The sequence below is a fragment of the Akebia trifoliata genome, chromosome 14 (assembly GCF_017979445.1).
Source record: "Akebia trifoliata isolate Shusen 1 chromosome 14, ASM1797944v1, whole genome shotgun sequence".
Classification (NCBI taxonomy): Eukaryota; Viridiplantae; Streptophyta; class Magnoliopsida; order Ranunculales; family Lardizabalaceae; genus Akebia; species Akebia trifoliata.
In genome coordinates this window covers 9,629,396-9,648,088 of record NC_141388.1, presented here as the reverse complement: position 1 = coordinate 9,648,088, position 18,693 = coordinate 9,629,396, and the positions used below count along the sequence as shown (strand labels likewise).

The window sequence follows — 18,693 nt, the reverse complement described above, 5'->3', positions numbered from 1 at the left end:
ATTAAGAATCGGGTCTCCACTGGTATCCATTGGGTGAAGAGATTTTTTTTTTTTTTTAATTATTTGAGAGGATATTTATATTTCTTATTTAGTAATATAATTAATTAATAATAATTACTAATTATGGAGAGATATTTAAATATTGAATATATTTTCAGACAAGTAACTTATTTCTCAAGTCTCAACCTTCCCTATTTTTTAAATGCATGTCCATATTGTTCCCTTCTCTCCTTCTAAAGTTTCAACTCTAATAAAGAACAAAACTGCACTCACGAACTTATAGGATAGACTTTTCTCATCTTTAATCCTTTGAAAAATTAAAACACGCCATTCAAAATTCAAATAATGAAACAAATAAAAGAGTTTGAGCTCGTACTTAAGGGCAAAGCCAAGATTTTCTTATAGTGAGGGCAAACTATGGTTAGTTGTATAGTTGAAGAACTTGAAGATTAATGGTTCTAGAGAGAAATTCCAAGGGTTTTTATTAGAAGTTAAAGAAAATGATATTTAGGTAATTTCCATCTAATTTTTTTTAAATTCAATGGTGAAAAATAACTTTTTTTAATGCTTTTTTTTCAAAATTCATAGAATTTTGTCCACTACAACCCTGAATCACCAAATCGTGTTTTGTGATGTCATAACTGAGCTCAAGGACCCTTGATGTTACGAACAGCTGAGATGGTTAGATAATCCTTCCGAATCTTTCCTAGCCTGAAGGGAAATAGTCCTAAATTTTTTTTGAAACCCATGAAAAAGAGACCATATTGACTTAGAAAGACTCAAAATAATTGTTCCAACTCCCAATCATATTTTTAATATCCTAGGGTCGGAACACTCCAAAAACCAAGATAAAAATGTGAGAGTAATCTATGTGACATACATACTTGGGGTGCGGGAATTAACTGTAGACCCCGTGAAAAACATGGTTTCTCGTCTCGTCCCACACCTGACATTTTGGTTTTATTTCTTTTTTTCTCGGAATACCGAGTTAATTTGTCTAGATTCATCGCCTCTCATACGAGTCAAAATGTTTAAAGTTTAAACGAGGTCTATGGACTGGACAAAAGCCCAGATACGAGCCCGGTCCATTGAAAAAAATAGCCAGGCACTGGTCGGTGGCAATTGGCACGTGCAAATCCACATGTATTATAAAGTACATTTTTTATATTTTTATAAGTGTAATTTAAAGTATTAATTAAAGAGATTTTGAAGGTAACATTAAGAACAAAAAAATATTTATAATTTTAAAAAATTAACAAAATTCAGTAAAACATAATAAAAGTGGGGAGCATTTATGGGAACCAGACTTAACGTCACCTTATCTCATTCTTATAATAAAGATATAGATAAAAATTTATATAAATCATTAAAAAATAAATATGTTTTATAAAAACATAAAACTAGATTGACTGGACCAAGTTCTCCTAATTCTCGGTCAACATTTTTGAAAATATAAGATGAATCATCTCGAATCTAGGGTGAGTCTTTGGGTAATGATACCACATACTTGGGTTCAAATCATCTAAAATCTAGGGTGAATCATCTCGAATATTGGACAACACACCCAAAAGTGTTGGTCAAGGTTTTTGACTAAATATATGGCATAAAAGGTATTTGATTGGGTATGGAAAATGGGTTGGAAAAATCATTTTTCATGAAAAATGAAATTTTTTACGTATTTGATTGCATTTCAACTATCATCCAAAAATCTAGCAAAAGATTGGATTTCATTTTCTCACTTATATCCATGAAAAAATGAAATTCATTCCCAAATTACCTCAAATCAAAAGCCTAACCTACTTATTTTCTAACTACTACCTCCGCCGCTACTATCATCAAACACCCTCTCTCTCTCTCTCTTTTGATTTTTTTTATTGTTATTTTTTCTAGATGCAATCAAACACCAAGAAATAATATTTTCACTCTAACCATTTTCCCATGGATTTTAAAATTCATGGAAAATGAATTTCCATGTACCAAATCAAGTTAGAAACTCAATGGAGTTATCTTTCTTTCTTTCTTTCTTTTTTGTTGTTAATTTTAAAAATGAAAAGATTGCTATTTATTAATTAATTTATATAATACATTATTGTACCACCTTACTTGATTTGTCCAAATCCAAAAAGTTTTGTGACAATTGATATTTTGTAATTTTTAAGGAGTATGCTCCCTTTCCCCTGTCCCCAATTTTTTTTTTCTTTTATATCACTTACTTGATTAGCCAAAAGAAAACCTGACTTGATTTGTGAACCATTGAATTGATTTAACCCGAGCTACATCGCCTTTGAGTTGGAAAACTCAATTTATTACACTAAGAAATTAGGGGCATGTTTTGATTGACTTCTCCAAGTGCTTCTAATTTTAACATGAAGTCAAAAGCACTTTTTAGACACTTGAATTTGCACAAACCCATTAAAAAAAAAAATTTAATTTTAAAATCTCAAGTTGATTTCAATTAAGAGCTTAAAATCCTTCAACAGGCCCACATCACATAATAATTGCCACTTGACACATTTCTTCATGCATACATACACACATACATCATTTTATATTGATTAACATGCCCAAACCTTGTCCTCAATCCAACCCCATCAAATTCCATACCTACTTCCCTAACCCATTTTCAACCCAATTTCATACCTGCTCTTTAAATCCAAACTTACCCTTACTCCCCATTAATTAATCTTTTATCCATACCCTAACACAATACCTAACGCCATTTCAAGCCTAATTCAAATACCCAAATCTAAGTCGTCATAAACCCATGACCCAAGTCCAAAGTCGTATCAAGTCCATTTTAAGCCCATGGTCTTACTCCTCCCCTTAAAAGAGGACATATGACGATCTCTCATAAATCTCAACAATCAGTGCTCCAACCTAATTGGAGAGTCAACTCTCTTAAGAAAACTCAAGAATACCCTTTTGAAAAAGTGAGTTCAAATAAAAAAATGTACTTTAATCTTTGATAAAAATCTCAAAAGTTGAGAGAACTTTTAATCCTGCCCTCAAAAGGTAAGAATCTTCAAGTACAAAAATGGTGTTCGGTGCAGATTACAAATATAATAGTGAACAAATTAAGCCTTGGCAAGCAAGGATTAATCCATAGAAACAATGTTGATTCAATATTTCTTTCAACTCAAAACTGACTCAAACTTAAGTAATCGAATTAAAACAGTTTTAGCAAAGAGTATCACTAATTGACTAAAAGTAAAATAAGAAATAAATATGCAATGTAAATCTTAGAACGATAAAATCCACTTGAGAAAATCCTCTCTTTAAATCAATTTGTCATTTACTTGTCGATAAGTTAGAAGATCAAGCAGTTAAATCCAAAATGAAATCTAAAAGTTTGTGAATAAATCGATAAGATGAAATTAAAAAATTTGTATTTGATGTTCTTGGTGAAACATGGTTTAGCTTGAGTTTATCTAAGAATAAACCATCAAAATTAGAAAATCAAATACTTAACCCAATAATTCCTACTTAAGAATTCTCACAATGAAAAATATGAAGCAAAAGGTAAAGAGCAAATTATTTATGAGAGAAAATATTGTTCTGGCTTCATTGATCACTCTAATGGAGGGTCTAGTCAATGATCATCATAAGAAACAAATAAGAAAATAAAATAAAGATGAGAGATTAGAAAGATGAAAGGTCTTCTTCATTGATTTTGAGTCTAAACATTAGTTGGATCATCCTTCATTATAAAATTTCAAATTAAAAACATAAACTAAACTAAAATTAAAACTAAAACAAAGAAGAAAGGAGAGAAGGAAAAGGAAGAGCCTCATCCTTCAGGCATTGGAGTTTCCCCCACCTTCAAATCTCTCTAACAAACTAACAGCACTTCTTATTTATAGAGTTTCTCTAGGATTTATGGATTACTCCCGTTCAAGTTGTTTTGAGACAACTCTATTAATGCAAAAGCAATGCAGCCGAAAAGTTCCAGTGCGAATCTCAAAGATGTCCCCCCTAGGACCACCACGTCCTTACCATAGCGCGGTGACTGTGAAGAATTTTGTTTTGAAATTTGGGCATCTGATCCGACTTGACTCAAGTATTGCAATGTTGACTTTGCTTTTTTTCATTTGTTTCCGAATATTCGCCTTTTTACCTCCAACCAATAGAAATTCTTTATTAATCAATAATTTTTGAAATTTTTAATGATTTGTTTTTATTTGAGAAAATAGCAATCAAATTGTGGGTGAGAATGTACCACAATTTTCTAGAATACTTTTTTCTTGCCTTTATTGATAACCCACGACTGCTTAAATAGCAAACCATGCTCATAATACCAGGAAAAATAATAATAATAAGCGGAAAACAGAGGAACAATCAAAAGTCACTATCACCAATAACCCACACCTAACATATGAAATAACAGAGATTGACTCCACGTACTTGAAATAACAATGCAACAGAAAGATAACATCAAGTATAAATTTCTCCAACTGCTATGACCCTGCCATTCTCATACACTACTACTAACCTCCTCCTAGATATTTGGGATTTGGCTTGAGACCTCTATCTAAACGTCGTGGCTTAACACTTGCTGAGTGGATTCAGGGTCATCTTGCGGAATTTCGAACTGCGTATTAGCACCTTGTTGAGTCTCCCATTGCATAGAGTTCTCATGCACCAGTTGTTCCACTAGAATTGCCTTGAAGTTGTCTTGACCATGTCCAAGATCATGTTTGTAACGAGCCTTTTGGTATTCAATAGGAGAAAGAGTGGTGACTTTGGCAATAAAACACGCTGCCATGGAACTCCCGATTGACGTCTTCTTGATCAAACCTGTCTTACAATATCTTGCAAAATCCTCGCAGTTGTTATGCATAACATTATATTTGCCAAAGCCATTGTGTTGGAGGAGGTAATAGGCACGATGAATGACCCTTTCTGGTGGATCTGATTCGATTATAGTGCAGGTTCCACAACGGAATTTGAGAAAAAAGAATTTCTTTGACACACCATACCTGTAGATATAAAGATCTCCACCACGGAGGAAGCAATCAAGGCAACTCTTGGTGACTCCTGGGGGCTTCGTGGAGCCTGGGTAGCATTTTTCGCATGAAGAGTGCCTAGATATGCTAACGACTTGGTTTATAGAACTCATTCCATTTAAACGAGCTGACCCAAAGTGAATAACCTCTCCATCTCCTATGTATATCCCTGTCAATTACATATATTTGTCAAAAGAATAAGATGTTTCATATTAAGATGCATGAGATACATTGTATTATTGTCAGTATGTCTCGTCACAACTGCTAGACTGTGATATAGAACGCTATATTTAGCATATATCAATTAGGATATTTTAGAAGTATTGATAGTTAGAATATTTATATGATTTGGTGACTTTCTATAATTTAGTTGATTTAATATCTATAAATATTAATAATTTCACAAAAAATAAATAAATTAAACTGACCATGATGACTATATTGGTGCTTTAACCTATATGAATATATGTGATCGCCTGGTTTGAGATCATCCCTTTGGGTCTGTTGCGAGAACAAAGCCATCTATCTAAGTCTGAGCTCCACTTCCTCCAAGAAGATGTGCATATTTTTTAACACTATTACTCCCTATATATATACAAATTATAGAGTACAATACTAAGTAGGAACTCATCTCTCGAACGAACGGCTGAGATCATTGGATAATCCTTAGGAAAAGGATATCATATTGACTTTGAAAGACTCAAGATAATTGCTCCAACTACTTCCAACCATATTTTTATTATCATAGGGTCTGGACCCTCCAAGGAAAAAAATACGAGAGGAATTAATCGTAGACCTCGTGAAAACATGGTTTGTCGAGTTTTTTGTATATATATATATATATATACTCCTAATACCAAGTTGATTTGTCTTGATTCATCGCCTCTCGGACCGAGTCAACATGTTTAAAGTTTAAACCATCTTAAAATTATTTATTTATATTTGAATAATTAAGTTAGTTTAGCATGATTAATTAATCCAAACACACCGCAGATGAAGAACAAAATAAGATAAGGGAGAAAAATAATTCATTTTTCATTATTGTCCTTCTATATTTATAAAAGAAGAAAGAAATCAATCCTACTCTAATTGGTGTAGTTACATAAAAAATCATATATATTTTTCCTCGGGAAACACAATTGCACATTCCCATCACTCTTTCTTATATATAGAATGGTAGGTGGCAATTGGCATGTGCAAATGCATTTTAGATTATCATCCAAAAATTCAGCAAAAGATTGGATTTTATTTTTCCACTTGTATCAACTGGAAAATGATGAAATTAATTCCCAAATTACCCCCAAATCAGAACCCTAACCTCCTTCTCATTCCCTAACTACTGCCTTCGCTGCCACTATCACCGTCATTGAACACCCTCCTCTTCTCTCTCTCTTCTTATGCTTCTTCTCCATGCCCCCTCCCTCTTCTGATTTTTTTTATATGAAATAATTTTTTCACTCTAACCATATTTCCATGCAATCAAATAGACCCTTAGAGTTTTTCCTACCAAATCAAGTTAGAAACTTGATGGAATTATGTTATTTTTATTTTTTTTTAAATGAAAAAGACTGATATATATTAATTAATTTATATAGCACATACTTTATTTTTTCACCTTACTTGATTTGTCCAAATTCGGAAAGTTTTGATGTTTTTTTTTTAATCTTTGGACGAGTTGCCTTTAATTGTTAAGCAAGCTTATGTTGAAGATCTGTGGGGTCTTGTGACCATCGATATTTTATAAGTTTTCAGGGCTCCCTTTCCCCTCTTTTTTATTTTATTTTATTTATATATCATTTACTTGATTAGCCGAAAGAAAACCTGACTACTTGATTTGTGAAACATTGAATTGACTTAACCGAAGCTCCATCGCCTTTGAGTTGGAAAACTCAAATTTATTAGATTGAGAAATTAGGTCATCTTATTAGACTTACTTTTTGATGAATAGTATAATTTCCAAGAATTTAATGCTATCCTTAAAAATTACGATCTCGACTTTCCATTGACATAGATTTGAGAAATGTCCAAGAATTTAATGCTTAAATAATTTGAACTTTTCTAACCAAAAATCACAGTTGAGGCTTTCCATCGACATTAATGCTTAAATAATCTGGACTTTTCTAACCAAAAATCATGGTTGAGGCTTTCCATGGACATAGATTTGAGAAATGTCCAAGAAGTTAATGCTTAAATAATTTGGACATTTCTAACCAAAAATCATGGTTGAGGCTTTCCATCGAGGAATGTCCAAGAAGTTAATGCTTAAATAATTTGGACTTTTCTAACCAAAAATCACAGTTGAGGCTTTCCATCAACATTAATGCTTAAATAATTTGAACTTTTCTAACCAAAAATCACGGTTGAGGCTTTCCATCGAGGAATGTCCAAGAAGTTAATGCTTAAATAATTTGGACTTTTCTAACCAAAAATCACAGTTGAGGCTTTCCATCAACATTAATGCTTCAAGAGGAATGTCCAAGAAGTTAATGCTTAAATAATTTGGACTTTTCTAACCAAAAATCACAGTTGAGGCTTTCCATCAACATTAATGCTTAAATAATTTGAACTTTTCTAACCAAAAATCACGGTTGAGGCTTTCCATCGAGGAATGTCCAAGAAGTTAATGCTTAAATAATTTGGACTTTTCTAACCAAAAATCACAGTTGAGGCTTTCCATCGACATTAATGCTTAAATAATTTGGACTTTTCTAACCAAAAATCATGGTTGAGGCTTTCCATGGACATAGATTTGAGAAATGTCCAAGAAGTAAATGCTTAAATAATTTGGACATTTCTAACCAAAAATCATGGTTGAGGCTTTCCATCGAGGAATGTCCAAGAAGTTAATGCTTAAATAATTTGGACTTTTCTAACCAAAAATCACGGTTGAGGCTTTCCATCGAGGAATGTCCAAGAAGTTAATGCTTAAATAATTTGGACTTTTCTAACCAAAAATCACGGTTGAGGCTTTCCATCAACATAGTCCTTAGGATTTGAGGAAAAATGCAGATTTCCTCAAGATGAATTTCAATCTTCTAGTAATTAGTAATTTATTTATTAATTTTTTATTTTTTTTTGGAATTCTCTACCATCTGGACAGTCATGTTGATGGAGAGCGTCAATGGTGAGCCCACTATTTTCCAATTTGAAAACTTTATATTTATTGTTCATGTTTTTGAGAATCTCCATCCAAACTGATTTCATGTACCAAAACATGCCACATTGACACTGTTCCTACTCTATTGAAACGGAACCATACCTTTATCCTATTCTATTGTGACTAAAAGGTGGACAACACGTTCCCATGTTGGGTACTTACAAACAAAGACTTCATATCAAAATGGTTTCATAATTCTTTTTCTCAAAAGTTTGATTTGCTTCAAAAATCCATTGTTAATGTTAACCATCAAGTGAGGAATTATAAATTAGATTATTAGTTTTTTTTTGCATTAAAAAACAATTGTCTTTCTTGTTGGGTAATCGATGTGCATTGTATCGGATATTTGTACATTCTATTCTTATTTCCCATACCTGATATAAAAACTGATAAAAATCAAATCACTGTTTTAGTTAGATTCCTATTATGGGTATACGTGGAACCAACCTAACTTTGACTAAGGGGGTGCAACTTGGGCTAGATCAAATCGAGAATCAATCTAATTTTATAGCTTTAAGTTGATTTGGAATAAGTTGTGATTAATTCGGTTCTGGGTTAAGAAAATGGAGGAACCGATCAATTTGGTTCAATTCTTAGTTCAAGGCTTATATAGAATTGAATCAAATTGAGAACTGAACCTCTATATAATATATATATATATATATATATATTGATTTGTAATGAATTACTTTAAGAGTTTGGACATGGATTAATGAATTTTATTTTTATGATTATTTTTTTATTTTTTTGTTAAAAATATATTTCTTTAAATCAATTTTTTAGGATATTGGCAATCCATAAACTGAATTGAACCAAACCGACCATGGCTCAATTTGGTTTGATTCAATTCTAATGGTAATTCAGTTTGATTCTAGTTCTAATTTAGTAGAATCGACCTATGTTGATTCGGTTCAAATTTACCCAGAACCGAGTCAAACCAAACCAAGTTGTTTGACAATAAAATTAATAAATAAAGAGAGAAGTTTTGTGATATATTTATAATAGAATTTGACGGTGCCTCTTTGGGGTTAAAGGGGAAAAGAAAAGAGAGAATAAGAAAGACATACTTATGTGAGGGGTAAAAGAGTAAGAATCACATTTGGGTTTTATATATAGATGTAAATAATTATAAATTTGATAAATTAGAAAGTGCTTAGCTACAAGATCATATTTTAGTTAGGTAAAACATATTCAAACTATTAAAAAACTACTTTCATCAAAAAGTACAATATCCCAAGTGACTTGGCTCAGTTTTATTGACTAGGCCTAGATTTTCAAAATATTAACTGAGTCATCTCCATTGTCAAACGAAACACCATGCGAGACAATTAACATTGAAAATCTACCTCGTCCATGAACAATACTGAGATGAGTTGCCTAACTTATCTCGATCTCGAACACACTCATATATTCAAATAAGTATAAATTTTTTATTGACTCGATCAAGTTTTATTGATGAATAAAATTTTCAAATCATTGGATAAGTCATAAACAATGTGAAGGGCAATTCACATTGGAAATCTCACTTCTTCAGACATGATACCAAGATGACTCGGGAAAGCCGTCTCAGTCAAGAACAATTTTAGAATCACTTAAATTTTGCCATGTCAACTCAAAACTCGAACAAGTTGAATTGACTTGCATGGATTTCAACGTCACTTGGTTCCAAGACTCAACATAACCAACTCAAAAAATCATTTAGTCAACACATCAACTTAATTTAATAATACCTACAACCCAAAAAATATGCCAAACATTAACGAAGAGCATTTGTATCCTTTAAAAATAAACAATATTTTTAGAGACCAAGAATTGAAGAATTTGTAATGAAATTGACAAAGCTAGTTGTGAGGATAGAGGGAGATTCTTAGCAGAGGAACAGACATTGAAACAAAGATTGACCAAAAGGTACAACAACAGTATTGGTGTGTTAGATATGCGATTTTGTAACAATGTCACATCTTTCAATAATTGCATTCAATTTGCCTACATTTAGTCCCCTTTATATGGTTTCCAAAGGCAAGAATCACATATTCAAGAAGACCATACATTACCCAAATCATATGGAATTATCTGGTGGTAGTCGTCTAAGCCCCCAAAGCCATAACAAACAAGGAAAAAAAAAATGAGGGAGGGAGGGGGAAGACTCTGATATTTAATGCAGAAAATCTTACAATGTTCAGTAGGACTATTACTCGAGAGGTAAAGCAAGTTTCTCAAGTGTGGAGATAATTAGCAGCCATCATCAATTCAAGCGATATTTCAGGATCAATATGGAACTCAGTCTCCTTTCCACTGGCATTAGAGCAACATATATATATATATATATATATATATATATATATATATATATATCATATACCAATGTGAGATTTAAAAATAAATAAATAAATAAAAAAAAAACAGTTGAGTGCCAAGTTTAATTAAAAGGAGATTGAGAAAACACACGACATTCCCATACGAAGCATAAGTGGTGTTTCATTCAGTACTAACATATATTTTAGATGAGAAGGATCCAGTTAACTAGTATGTCTGTAGATGTTTGTATTACCATTAGCCCCAAAACAAACATTTCACTTTCATCAAAACAAACCTCCCAAGGTGGCTATGTTTTACATAATTGAACAGTAACACTAAGCTTTCACTAACAAATTGATTAATGGAAGGATAGATCATGCATATTATCCACAACATCCTAAGCTTAAACACCCAATAGGATGTCAATGTTATTTATTACCTCACGAATAAAAATTAATTTTGTTTTCATCACATTTTCCATTTCAATGTTCCCCATGTAGGCTACTTTCTCTTGCACACTATTTAAGCACCAATCATTTTGTTCATTGTTGATAGGTACAATGGTACGGGTAGAAGAAAAAAAAGGGGGAATAGGTAAACAAGGTGAGTAATAATTTAAAACAATATCTCTATGCTGCCCTCAGTAGGTTTGTTTACCATTGTCTCAGATGCAAAATTAAAATTAAGATGAAAAACACAGTAACTAGTATTTTATCCTTTAACTGAAAATGAATTCCCAAACCAAAATTAAAGCAATATTTTCCTCAAAAGGAACGGTAAATTAAAAAACATTCTCAAGTGCATGGTTACCGATTTTTTTTTTTTAAAAGGTGTATATGGGTAAAGTTTTGTCATCGTTTATATTTAAGTGTCATATTAAAAAAATCATAACCATAAAGCAGTATCACATTTCAAAAGCATGCAAAAAAGAATAAATGTTCAATTGGCAGGGATTAGAAAGCAGCAAAAAAAAATATCAAATAAATTCTTCAATGACTACTTGCAGTTAAGAGAAGCTAAAATTTATAGGGAGATTGAAGTTGTGTTCCAGGAGTGGAAAATACAAAGATAGAATAGGAAGTCTCCTTAATTGCTCCTCCAAAGAAGCACATTTGAAGTAACTCAAAATATTACTTTTGGTGTGTGTTTAACCTGGTCCACAAGTTGGTCAAAAAACCTTTTTCACTAAATCTTATGGAACCCGTAGGGCAACAAATTTTTGCATGAATGATATATGCAGGCTTATTACAGATCAAAAATACACATTGTAAAGATAATCCTCTTATAAAGTGAATCATCAGTATTTATTGTTTGGATTGAAGTATCAACAAATGACTGCATGAATGATGATGAGAGGTATTTTGGGCCAATTGTGAGTGAGAAATTAAAGATGTACAGGAACTTCAGCACTAAGTACGTAGATAACAGTCTACCATAGATTGTAAATTCTGTCTCAAATCCCAATGTTGATCTTGCATATGTTACTTGAAATAGTATTTGATGTAACAAGACAGGTTATGAGTGTGTCATCATACTTGTTTTTATCATTTTTGGATAATCTGTGTCTTTCAGGTGTTTTGGAAGAAATTCCCTACATCTCAAAGTTGCTAATTTTTCTATAAGATTTCTCCATGCTGAATCACAATTCTTCGAATAATTTCAACTAGCCTAAGTTTAAGGTGAAGTCAACATTTAGTACATTCTCCCTACACATCTAGAGAAGTTCTAGAAGGTGTTTCATTCGGTTACGTCTAGCCCTATTTCTGACCATACTCCCATTTTCTTGGAAGCGGGGCAAGCTAGAACCAAACCGTTGCCTTCTACATTTGAGAATATGTGGCTAATTTACCCCAATTTTTCGGATCTTATCAAGGATTGGTGGAATGAGTGCTCTCCGATAGGAAACCCAAGGTGTGTGTTTAAGATTAAGCTCAAGGAGGTTTTGGGTAAGGTAAACGAGAAGAAGGTGGGAATTCTTAGTGACATTGAGAATTTGGATGCAAAAGAGGAAGTGGAGGAATTGACAATCGAGGATAGAGTTAGGAGAACAGAATTGAAATTGGAATTCTAAAGGGTGGCGTTGATGGAGGAGATCAATTGGAGACAAAAGTCAAGAATTAAATGGTTGAAGGAAGGGAACACCACCACAAAGTAGCAAATTTCCACATAAGAAGTAATCTGATCTCTAAGCTTTCAATTAATGGGGCCTAAGGTGGAAGGAGAGGAGGGCATCAGAGCATAAGTGGTGGGATATTATAAAGAGCTTTATAGAGAAAGGGAATCTAAACGACCTCGTCCTGATAACTTGGGGTTTAACACCTTAAATCAGGAGGATAGGGTGCAGTTGGAGAGACCAATTGGGAAGAGGAGGTTAGATCTGTGGTCTTTTCCATGAGGGCTCGGACGGGTTCACTATGGCTTTTTTCAAACAGTGTTGGGATATTATTTCGATAGATTTCATGGAGGTGCTCAAGGAGTTACAAGAGAAAAATTGTTTGGACTAAATAGTAGTTTCGTGGCTTTGATCCCCAAAAGAGTGGGGGTCAATAATCTTGAAGACTTCAGGCCCATTAACTTGGTTGGTGGGAAAAATAGATTTATAAAAGGCCCATGATCACGTTAGTTGGGAATTTTTGGAGTACATAATAGTTAGGATGGAGTTTGGGACAAAATGGATAGCTTGGATCATGAAGTGCATCATAACGGCCTCCTACTCAATTCTAGTCAATGGCAGTCATGTTTCTAGAAGCTTGAGGGGTCGGAGACAACGAGATCCCTTATCCCCATTCTTTATTCTTGTCGTGGTTGAGACTTTGAGTAATCTTTTCAAAATAGCAGTTGAATTAAGGAAATTACTAATAAAAGGCCCCTGGTTTCTCACCTCCAATTTGCAGATGCCACTTTGGTGTTTTTGGACCATTCTAAAGAGCAAGTGATAATCCTACAAGTGTTACTTTGTTGTTTTGAGGCTATTTCAAGTTTGCACATAAACTTGTAGAAAAGTAAGATGTTTGGGGTGGGAAACATAAATGATTGCATTGATAAAAAATAAAAAAAATGAATGATTGTCCTGTGTTTGACAACTTCTTTGGGTTATTCTTTTGGCACACTCTCCCTTCGTCTTACTTGGGATTACCTTTAGGGGCTCCTTACAATTGCAAGAGAATTTGGGAAGGGGTAGTTGAGAGATTGAAGAAGAAGCTAAGCACTAGGAAGGCGAGATACCTTTCTAAAGGAGGGAAGATAACTTTAATCAAAAGCACATTGAACAATATTTTGATTTACTTCCTTTCCCTCTTTTCTTTGCCTAAATCGACGGAGATCAAATTGGAACATTTAATGGAGAATTTTTTTTTTAGAATGACAAGAATAGAGGTATGAAGTGCTATCTAGTTAATTGAAAATTGATTTGTACCCTAAAGAAAAACAATGGTTTGGGAATCAGAGGTCTACGGATTACTAACATGGGTCTTTTAGGAAAGTGGTTATGGAGGTTTGGGGAGGAGATGAGTGGTTTGTGGAGGAGAGTTATTTAAGGAAAAGTATGGGAGAAGAGGTTTGGGCAGTATAGCAGTGAGGTAATAGGTACATACAGTTGTAGTGTGTGGAAAGGGATTCTCATGGTTGCTAATAAATTTATAGAGAGATTACTTATAGAATGGGTTCAAGGGACAGGATCAAGTTTTGGGAGGATAACTGGTGAGAAAATTTGACTCTGTCAACTCAATATCCTTCCTTGTACGCTTGTTCGTTGAAAAAGAATTGCTCAGTTGAGCAATGTCTGATTCGCAATGGAAGCATCACTTCTTGGGATTTGGATTTCAAAAGGAATTTCCATGACTGGGAGATAACGGAGGTAACATCTTTTCTCGATCTTTTGAATTCTATACAATTCAGGGTGAATGATCAAGATATGATGGAATGAAAATTGGCTAAGGAGAAGAGATTCTCAGTTCATTCCTTCTATAAATTCCTTTTTCCATCGATTGAAAATTGATACATGACGGTGAGGGGAGAAAAGAAAATATGGGATATTTGGAAGTTTGGTTTAGGATTTGGGTAGGATATAGTTATTTAATTATGAACTTTTGCAAGTATGACAATAATCCCAATGACCAAAAATAAAATGCTATATGAAAAGGGTTAAAAAAAAATGGGAAAAGGATTACGGGTAGAGGTTTATATGTTTCAAGAACCAAACATCAAGAAAGGGTTCCAAGAATCAAGAATTCTAGAAAATCAAGAACAATGAACTAAAATAATAAAAAAGTAAAATAAAGATTAGAAAAAAATAAGATTATATTGGACTCACTCCAAAATGGCCTCACACTACACCCATTTTTGGGAAGATCAAACTCAAGTATTCTTTTTATTCATCATTTAAGAAAATTACAGTAAGAAGCAAGTATTTATAATGTTCTCTAAACCCTAAATCTAATTTCAACCATCCAGCTAAAATAATGAGATCCAATAGTTGAGAATAAAACTTAAAACAACTTAAATAAAACAAAATCAAAAATACCATCTATGTCCCAATCCCGTAACTTTATTTCCCATGAATTTTCAGCCTTTGAAAACTCATTATAAAGTTACTAAATTGCCCCCAACACCTATACTAATATCATAGGCTAATAAAACATCAAAATAAGCCTCAAAAACATAAAATTAAAGCCCTAAAATAGAAAATTAAATAAAAACTAAAATCTACTCTTCAATATTTGATATCTCATAAAAGAATTTACTTCGGAATCTATCATTTGGTTGGCTATCGTCCCATCCAAGGTTTCTTCCTATCTTTAGCTAGCTTCCTCAGGGAAGATTCTTACCTTGGACAACTTGATAACTTGATAAAGCGAGGTTGGATCACTCCAAATTTTCATCATCTTTGTTTGAGGGTGGGGGTTTGTTAATCACACCCTAATCCATTGGTTTTTTTTTCCCCAGAGTATTTGGATAAAATTTGTTTCCCTATTTCAAATGGATTGGGTTCTTCCACAAACTTTCATCTCATTACTAGAATGGTGGACATTAAATATCGTCTCTTGTCGAAAATGTCACATTTGGGCTATCCTTCCTTCGACCATTGCTTGGGGTCTTTGGAGAGAAAAAATATCAGGGTGTTCCAAGGAAAGGATAGTACGTCTCACACGGTGTTTCTGGAAATTTTGGGGCTGCTCTACCCTTGGTTGAAATCAAACACAGATTTTGTAAGGCTCTCTTTCGAAGATTTCGTGTTTAGATGAGATTCTTTATGTGTTTCGTAGCGCTTTTTTTGTTGTTGTTGTTTTTTTGTTTACTTTAGCTTTGTAGATTCTTCATTGCTTTGGCTTGGGGGCTGCCTCAGCCTCTTGCATTTGTATTTTCTTTCTTCCCTTTGCAATAAAATTTTACACTAACCAAAAAAAAAACAAAATTTTGAACCTTGGCCTGAACTAGCTTTGCAAGTGCATAGAGGTAAAATGGTGAGGAAGCACAAGTTTTCATACTGCTTTAAAATATGAACTACCACCTCTTCTACTTTTTCATGCGATAAAAGAATGTGATGTATCATCAGAATCACCATAAGATTTGCTTAAAATTTGACTAGTAACTTTTGGATTTGCTCAAAATTCTAGAAGCAGTTTGAAGGGAATGCCATCATTACATCAATGAAGATAGTGAATATGAAAACACTTAATTAAACAACTTCTGAAATGTTTCTTGAAATTTAAGATTCCAATCAAACTATTTTCGGTCAAAGCAAATGCCAGTTTGTTACATCGTTTAAGTAGATGTCTCAGTGTTATTAATTTGTTGGAGAAGATGGCACATTGAAATAGGGTTTCAAGAATATTTTTCCTAGAATACTGCTCATAAAATAGTTCAATTTCTAGTTTTGGATGGTGATCCCACTCCTAACAAGTAAGGCTTGGATTCTTGCCAAACCCTAAGAAAAATACTGATCATCTCCTGACTGACGGTGATGATGTGTGGTGATTCAATGAAACAATGAGGTACATGCTCCAGGATCAGCAAGCCATTCTATTGCAAAGTGGAATTGTAAATAGAGAAACCATGAAGAAAGAGCACTGAAAATTTAAAAAAAAATGGGACCAATACACCAGATCAATCACCAGTAAAAGGTAACCTCCAAAGCTGATAGGGTAGTGGTGAACAAATCAACTCTAGCAGAATTACTAAACGTTATGCTTGGATATGTCAAGAGATATAAAACATTTAAAATTGAGAGGGACAATTGGACAATATGCAGCCAAAGTTGGAATGGAATTTTTTTTTTTTCATAGGTAAAGGGTTTGTAGTTAGCAAGGTGAAGTGGGTTCAGGGGGGTTTTGAACCCCAAGACAAGGGAACAACCTCAATGTGTCTTATCAACTAGCTAAGTTAGGTAATGAAATATGCGCATGCCAATAAAATGTTAAATGTTAAATTTGCATCTTTGGTGATAATCACACCTACCCAAACTTGGAGTGCACATGCTAATAAGGTAATGTGTTTATCTCAAAATTAGAGCAAACTATAGTTGGCAAAACCTATTCTCTCACATCAAGATAAATGTCAATAAAAGAGAGTGCACAATTTAGATGGGGAGTCAGTGGAGCACGTTTTTATTCACTGTTTGCTGGCTAGAGAGATTTGTTCTTATTTCTAAGCTCTGTTAGAAGTCTCAGATTGTACCGTGGGAGATGGTATCTCTCTTCGAGAGTTGGTTGCACTTTGGATCAAGATTTGGAGCATTCAAGAGAGTTATGTGGAGCATAGCTCCATTGGCTATCAATTGGGGGTATGTGAAAGTAAAAAAACTCTTGTGCTTCGGAAAACAAGGAGAAATCCATCCTTGGCGATCATCTCCATCTTGGGGTTTATGCTCTTTTCATGTAAAATCTATGAAGAATTCAAGGATTTTTTTTTTTTTACAAGAGTTGTTGGGGTGATGGGATTGGGTTTGTAAAATTTCCTTAAGATCCTGATGCTTAAGGCTCCCTCTGCTTGATCTCAAGCTTTCTTGTATCTTTAGATTGGTTATCTCAGCCTTTCCTTCTATCAAAATAAATTTTCTCTTGGCCCATAAAAAAATGGAGATAATGCACAATTCAGGAGACCCTACAAACCCAACAATAGAAGTCCTGAATAGACTATAATAAATCCACACTCTAAATCACAAATTTCCCCATAAAGTCCTGGTTTTTTTTTCCAATTGAAATAAAGATCTTTTGTTCTTTCTACCCTCCTTCAACCTTATTGTACATGAAATGGCAAGGCTTTAACACAGAATTGTCCTTATATTCTGTAGCCTCTAAATCTCCCGAATCAAGGGCTTCTCTAATAGCTGTGTTAGGGGTTTTGCGATGCAAGTCTTCCATCCACCAAATTTTAAAAATAAAACTTCATTTCTTGAGAAAATAAAAATAAAAATAAAAATTTTAATTCAAGAACAATAAGAAACAATGCTAATCTCTAAATTCAGAAATAACATTAATCGACATACATACATAATAAGAAAAAGAGAGAAAGAAAGGAAAGAAGAGAACCTGGCGAATTGCTTAGACCAATAGAAATATTGGCAGATCTTCTCCAAGATTGTAGTACTTATCTCCGGAAACTTCACTTCTCCATGCTGTGTTTCAGAAAAACTTCCTGACAGATCAAAGAAACCCTAATTTCACTCAAAAGAGAAACATTTACACGATCTCCATTAATTTCATAGACAGAAAGAGAGAGAGAGAGAGAGAGAGAGAGAGAGAGAGAGAGAGAGAGACCTGGAGAAGTGAGCATGTTTCGTATGGTCTGAGAAACCATGGCCGCGTTCTTATCGATCACAAATTCGAAACCCTCAGCACTGATCAGCTTCACTGTTTCTTCCTTCTTCATCTTTCGATCAAAGATATTTCTTTCTTTCAACCAAATAGCTTCAGATGAACCAGATTATATAAATCAAGAGATGCCAAATTACACTTGGGGAGAGTTGCGTAATATTTACTGCCACGAAACGAAAATGAGAACATTATACTTACAGCCACGAAATGGTCGAATTGACGGATTTGCTCATGGATAATAGAGAAAGTTATTTGACAAAACACTCCCGTACACTTAGGACTATTAAAGTTTTTAGAAGGGTAAAATCGCCATTTCAATTTCCAAACGTTAGATACAGGACCAGTCCTGCACCTTGGCATTTTGATGAATATTTGACATACCCTTGTGAATAGAATTCAAACTTACAACATGCCCCCTTGA

General features: G+C 33.6%; 2 protein-coding genes across 2 annotated transcripts; both read right to left on the bottom strand.

Annotated features, from left to right (window-relative positions):
- Positions 1 to 4,326: 4,326 nt before the first annotated feature.
- LOC147386111 (protein LEAD-SENSITIVE 1-like) lies at positions 4,327 to 5,582 on the bottom strand. Its single transcript, XM_086423910.1, has 2 exons — positions 5,432 to 5,582; positions 4,327 to 5,172 (listed from the first exon to the last, which is right to left on the bottom strand). The coding sequence occupies exons 1-2, from the start codon at positions 5,523 to 5,525 to the stop codon at positions 4,529 to 4,531; spliced, it is 738 nt and encodes a 245-aa protein (XP_086280036.1). The 5' UTR covers positions 5,526 to 5,582; the 3' UTR covers positions 4,327 to 4,528.
- A 4,475-nt stretch (positions 5,583 to 10,057) lies between these two features.
- On the bottom strand, positions 10,058 to 18,455 carry LOC147386110 (uncharacterized). The gene is made up of 3 exons (XM_086422832.1): positions 18,216 to 18,455; positions 17,988 to 18,093; positions 10,058 to 10,455 (listed from the first exon to the last, which is right to left on the bottom strand). The coding sequence occupies exons 1-3, from the start codon at positions 18,325 to 18,327 to the stop codon at positions 10,377 to 10,379; spliced, it is 297 nt and encodes a 98-aa protein (XP_086278958.1). The 5' UTR covers positions 18,328 to 18,455; the 3' UTR covers positions 10,058 to 10,376.
- Positions 18,456 to 18,693: the final 238 nt, after the last annotated feature.

Bases quoted from the DNA above. Each gene is read 5' to 3' on its own strand.
- LOC147386111 (XM_086423910.1), bottom strand. From the start codon at position 5,525: ATGGCTTTGTTCTCGCAACAGACCCAAAGGGATGATCTCAAACCAGGC. The intron at 5,173-5,431 runs GTCAGTTTAATT...TGTAATTGACAG, and splicing joins GCACCAATATAGTCATCATG to GGATATACATAGGAGATGGA.
- LOC147386110 (XM_086422832.1), bottom strand. From the start codon at position 18,327: ATGAAGAAGGAAGAAACAGTGAAGCTGATCAGTGCTGAGGGTTTCGAA. The intron at 18,094-18,215 runs GTCTCTCTCTCT...TTGATCTGTCAG, and splicing joins AAACATGCTCACTTCTCCAG to GAAGTTTTTCTGAAACACAG. The intron at 10,456-17,987 runs GTTCTCTTCTTT...CTCTAATGCCAG, and splicing joins TGGTCTAAGCAATTCGCCAG to TGGAAAGGAGACTGAGTTCC.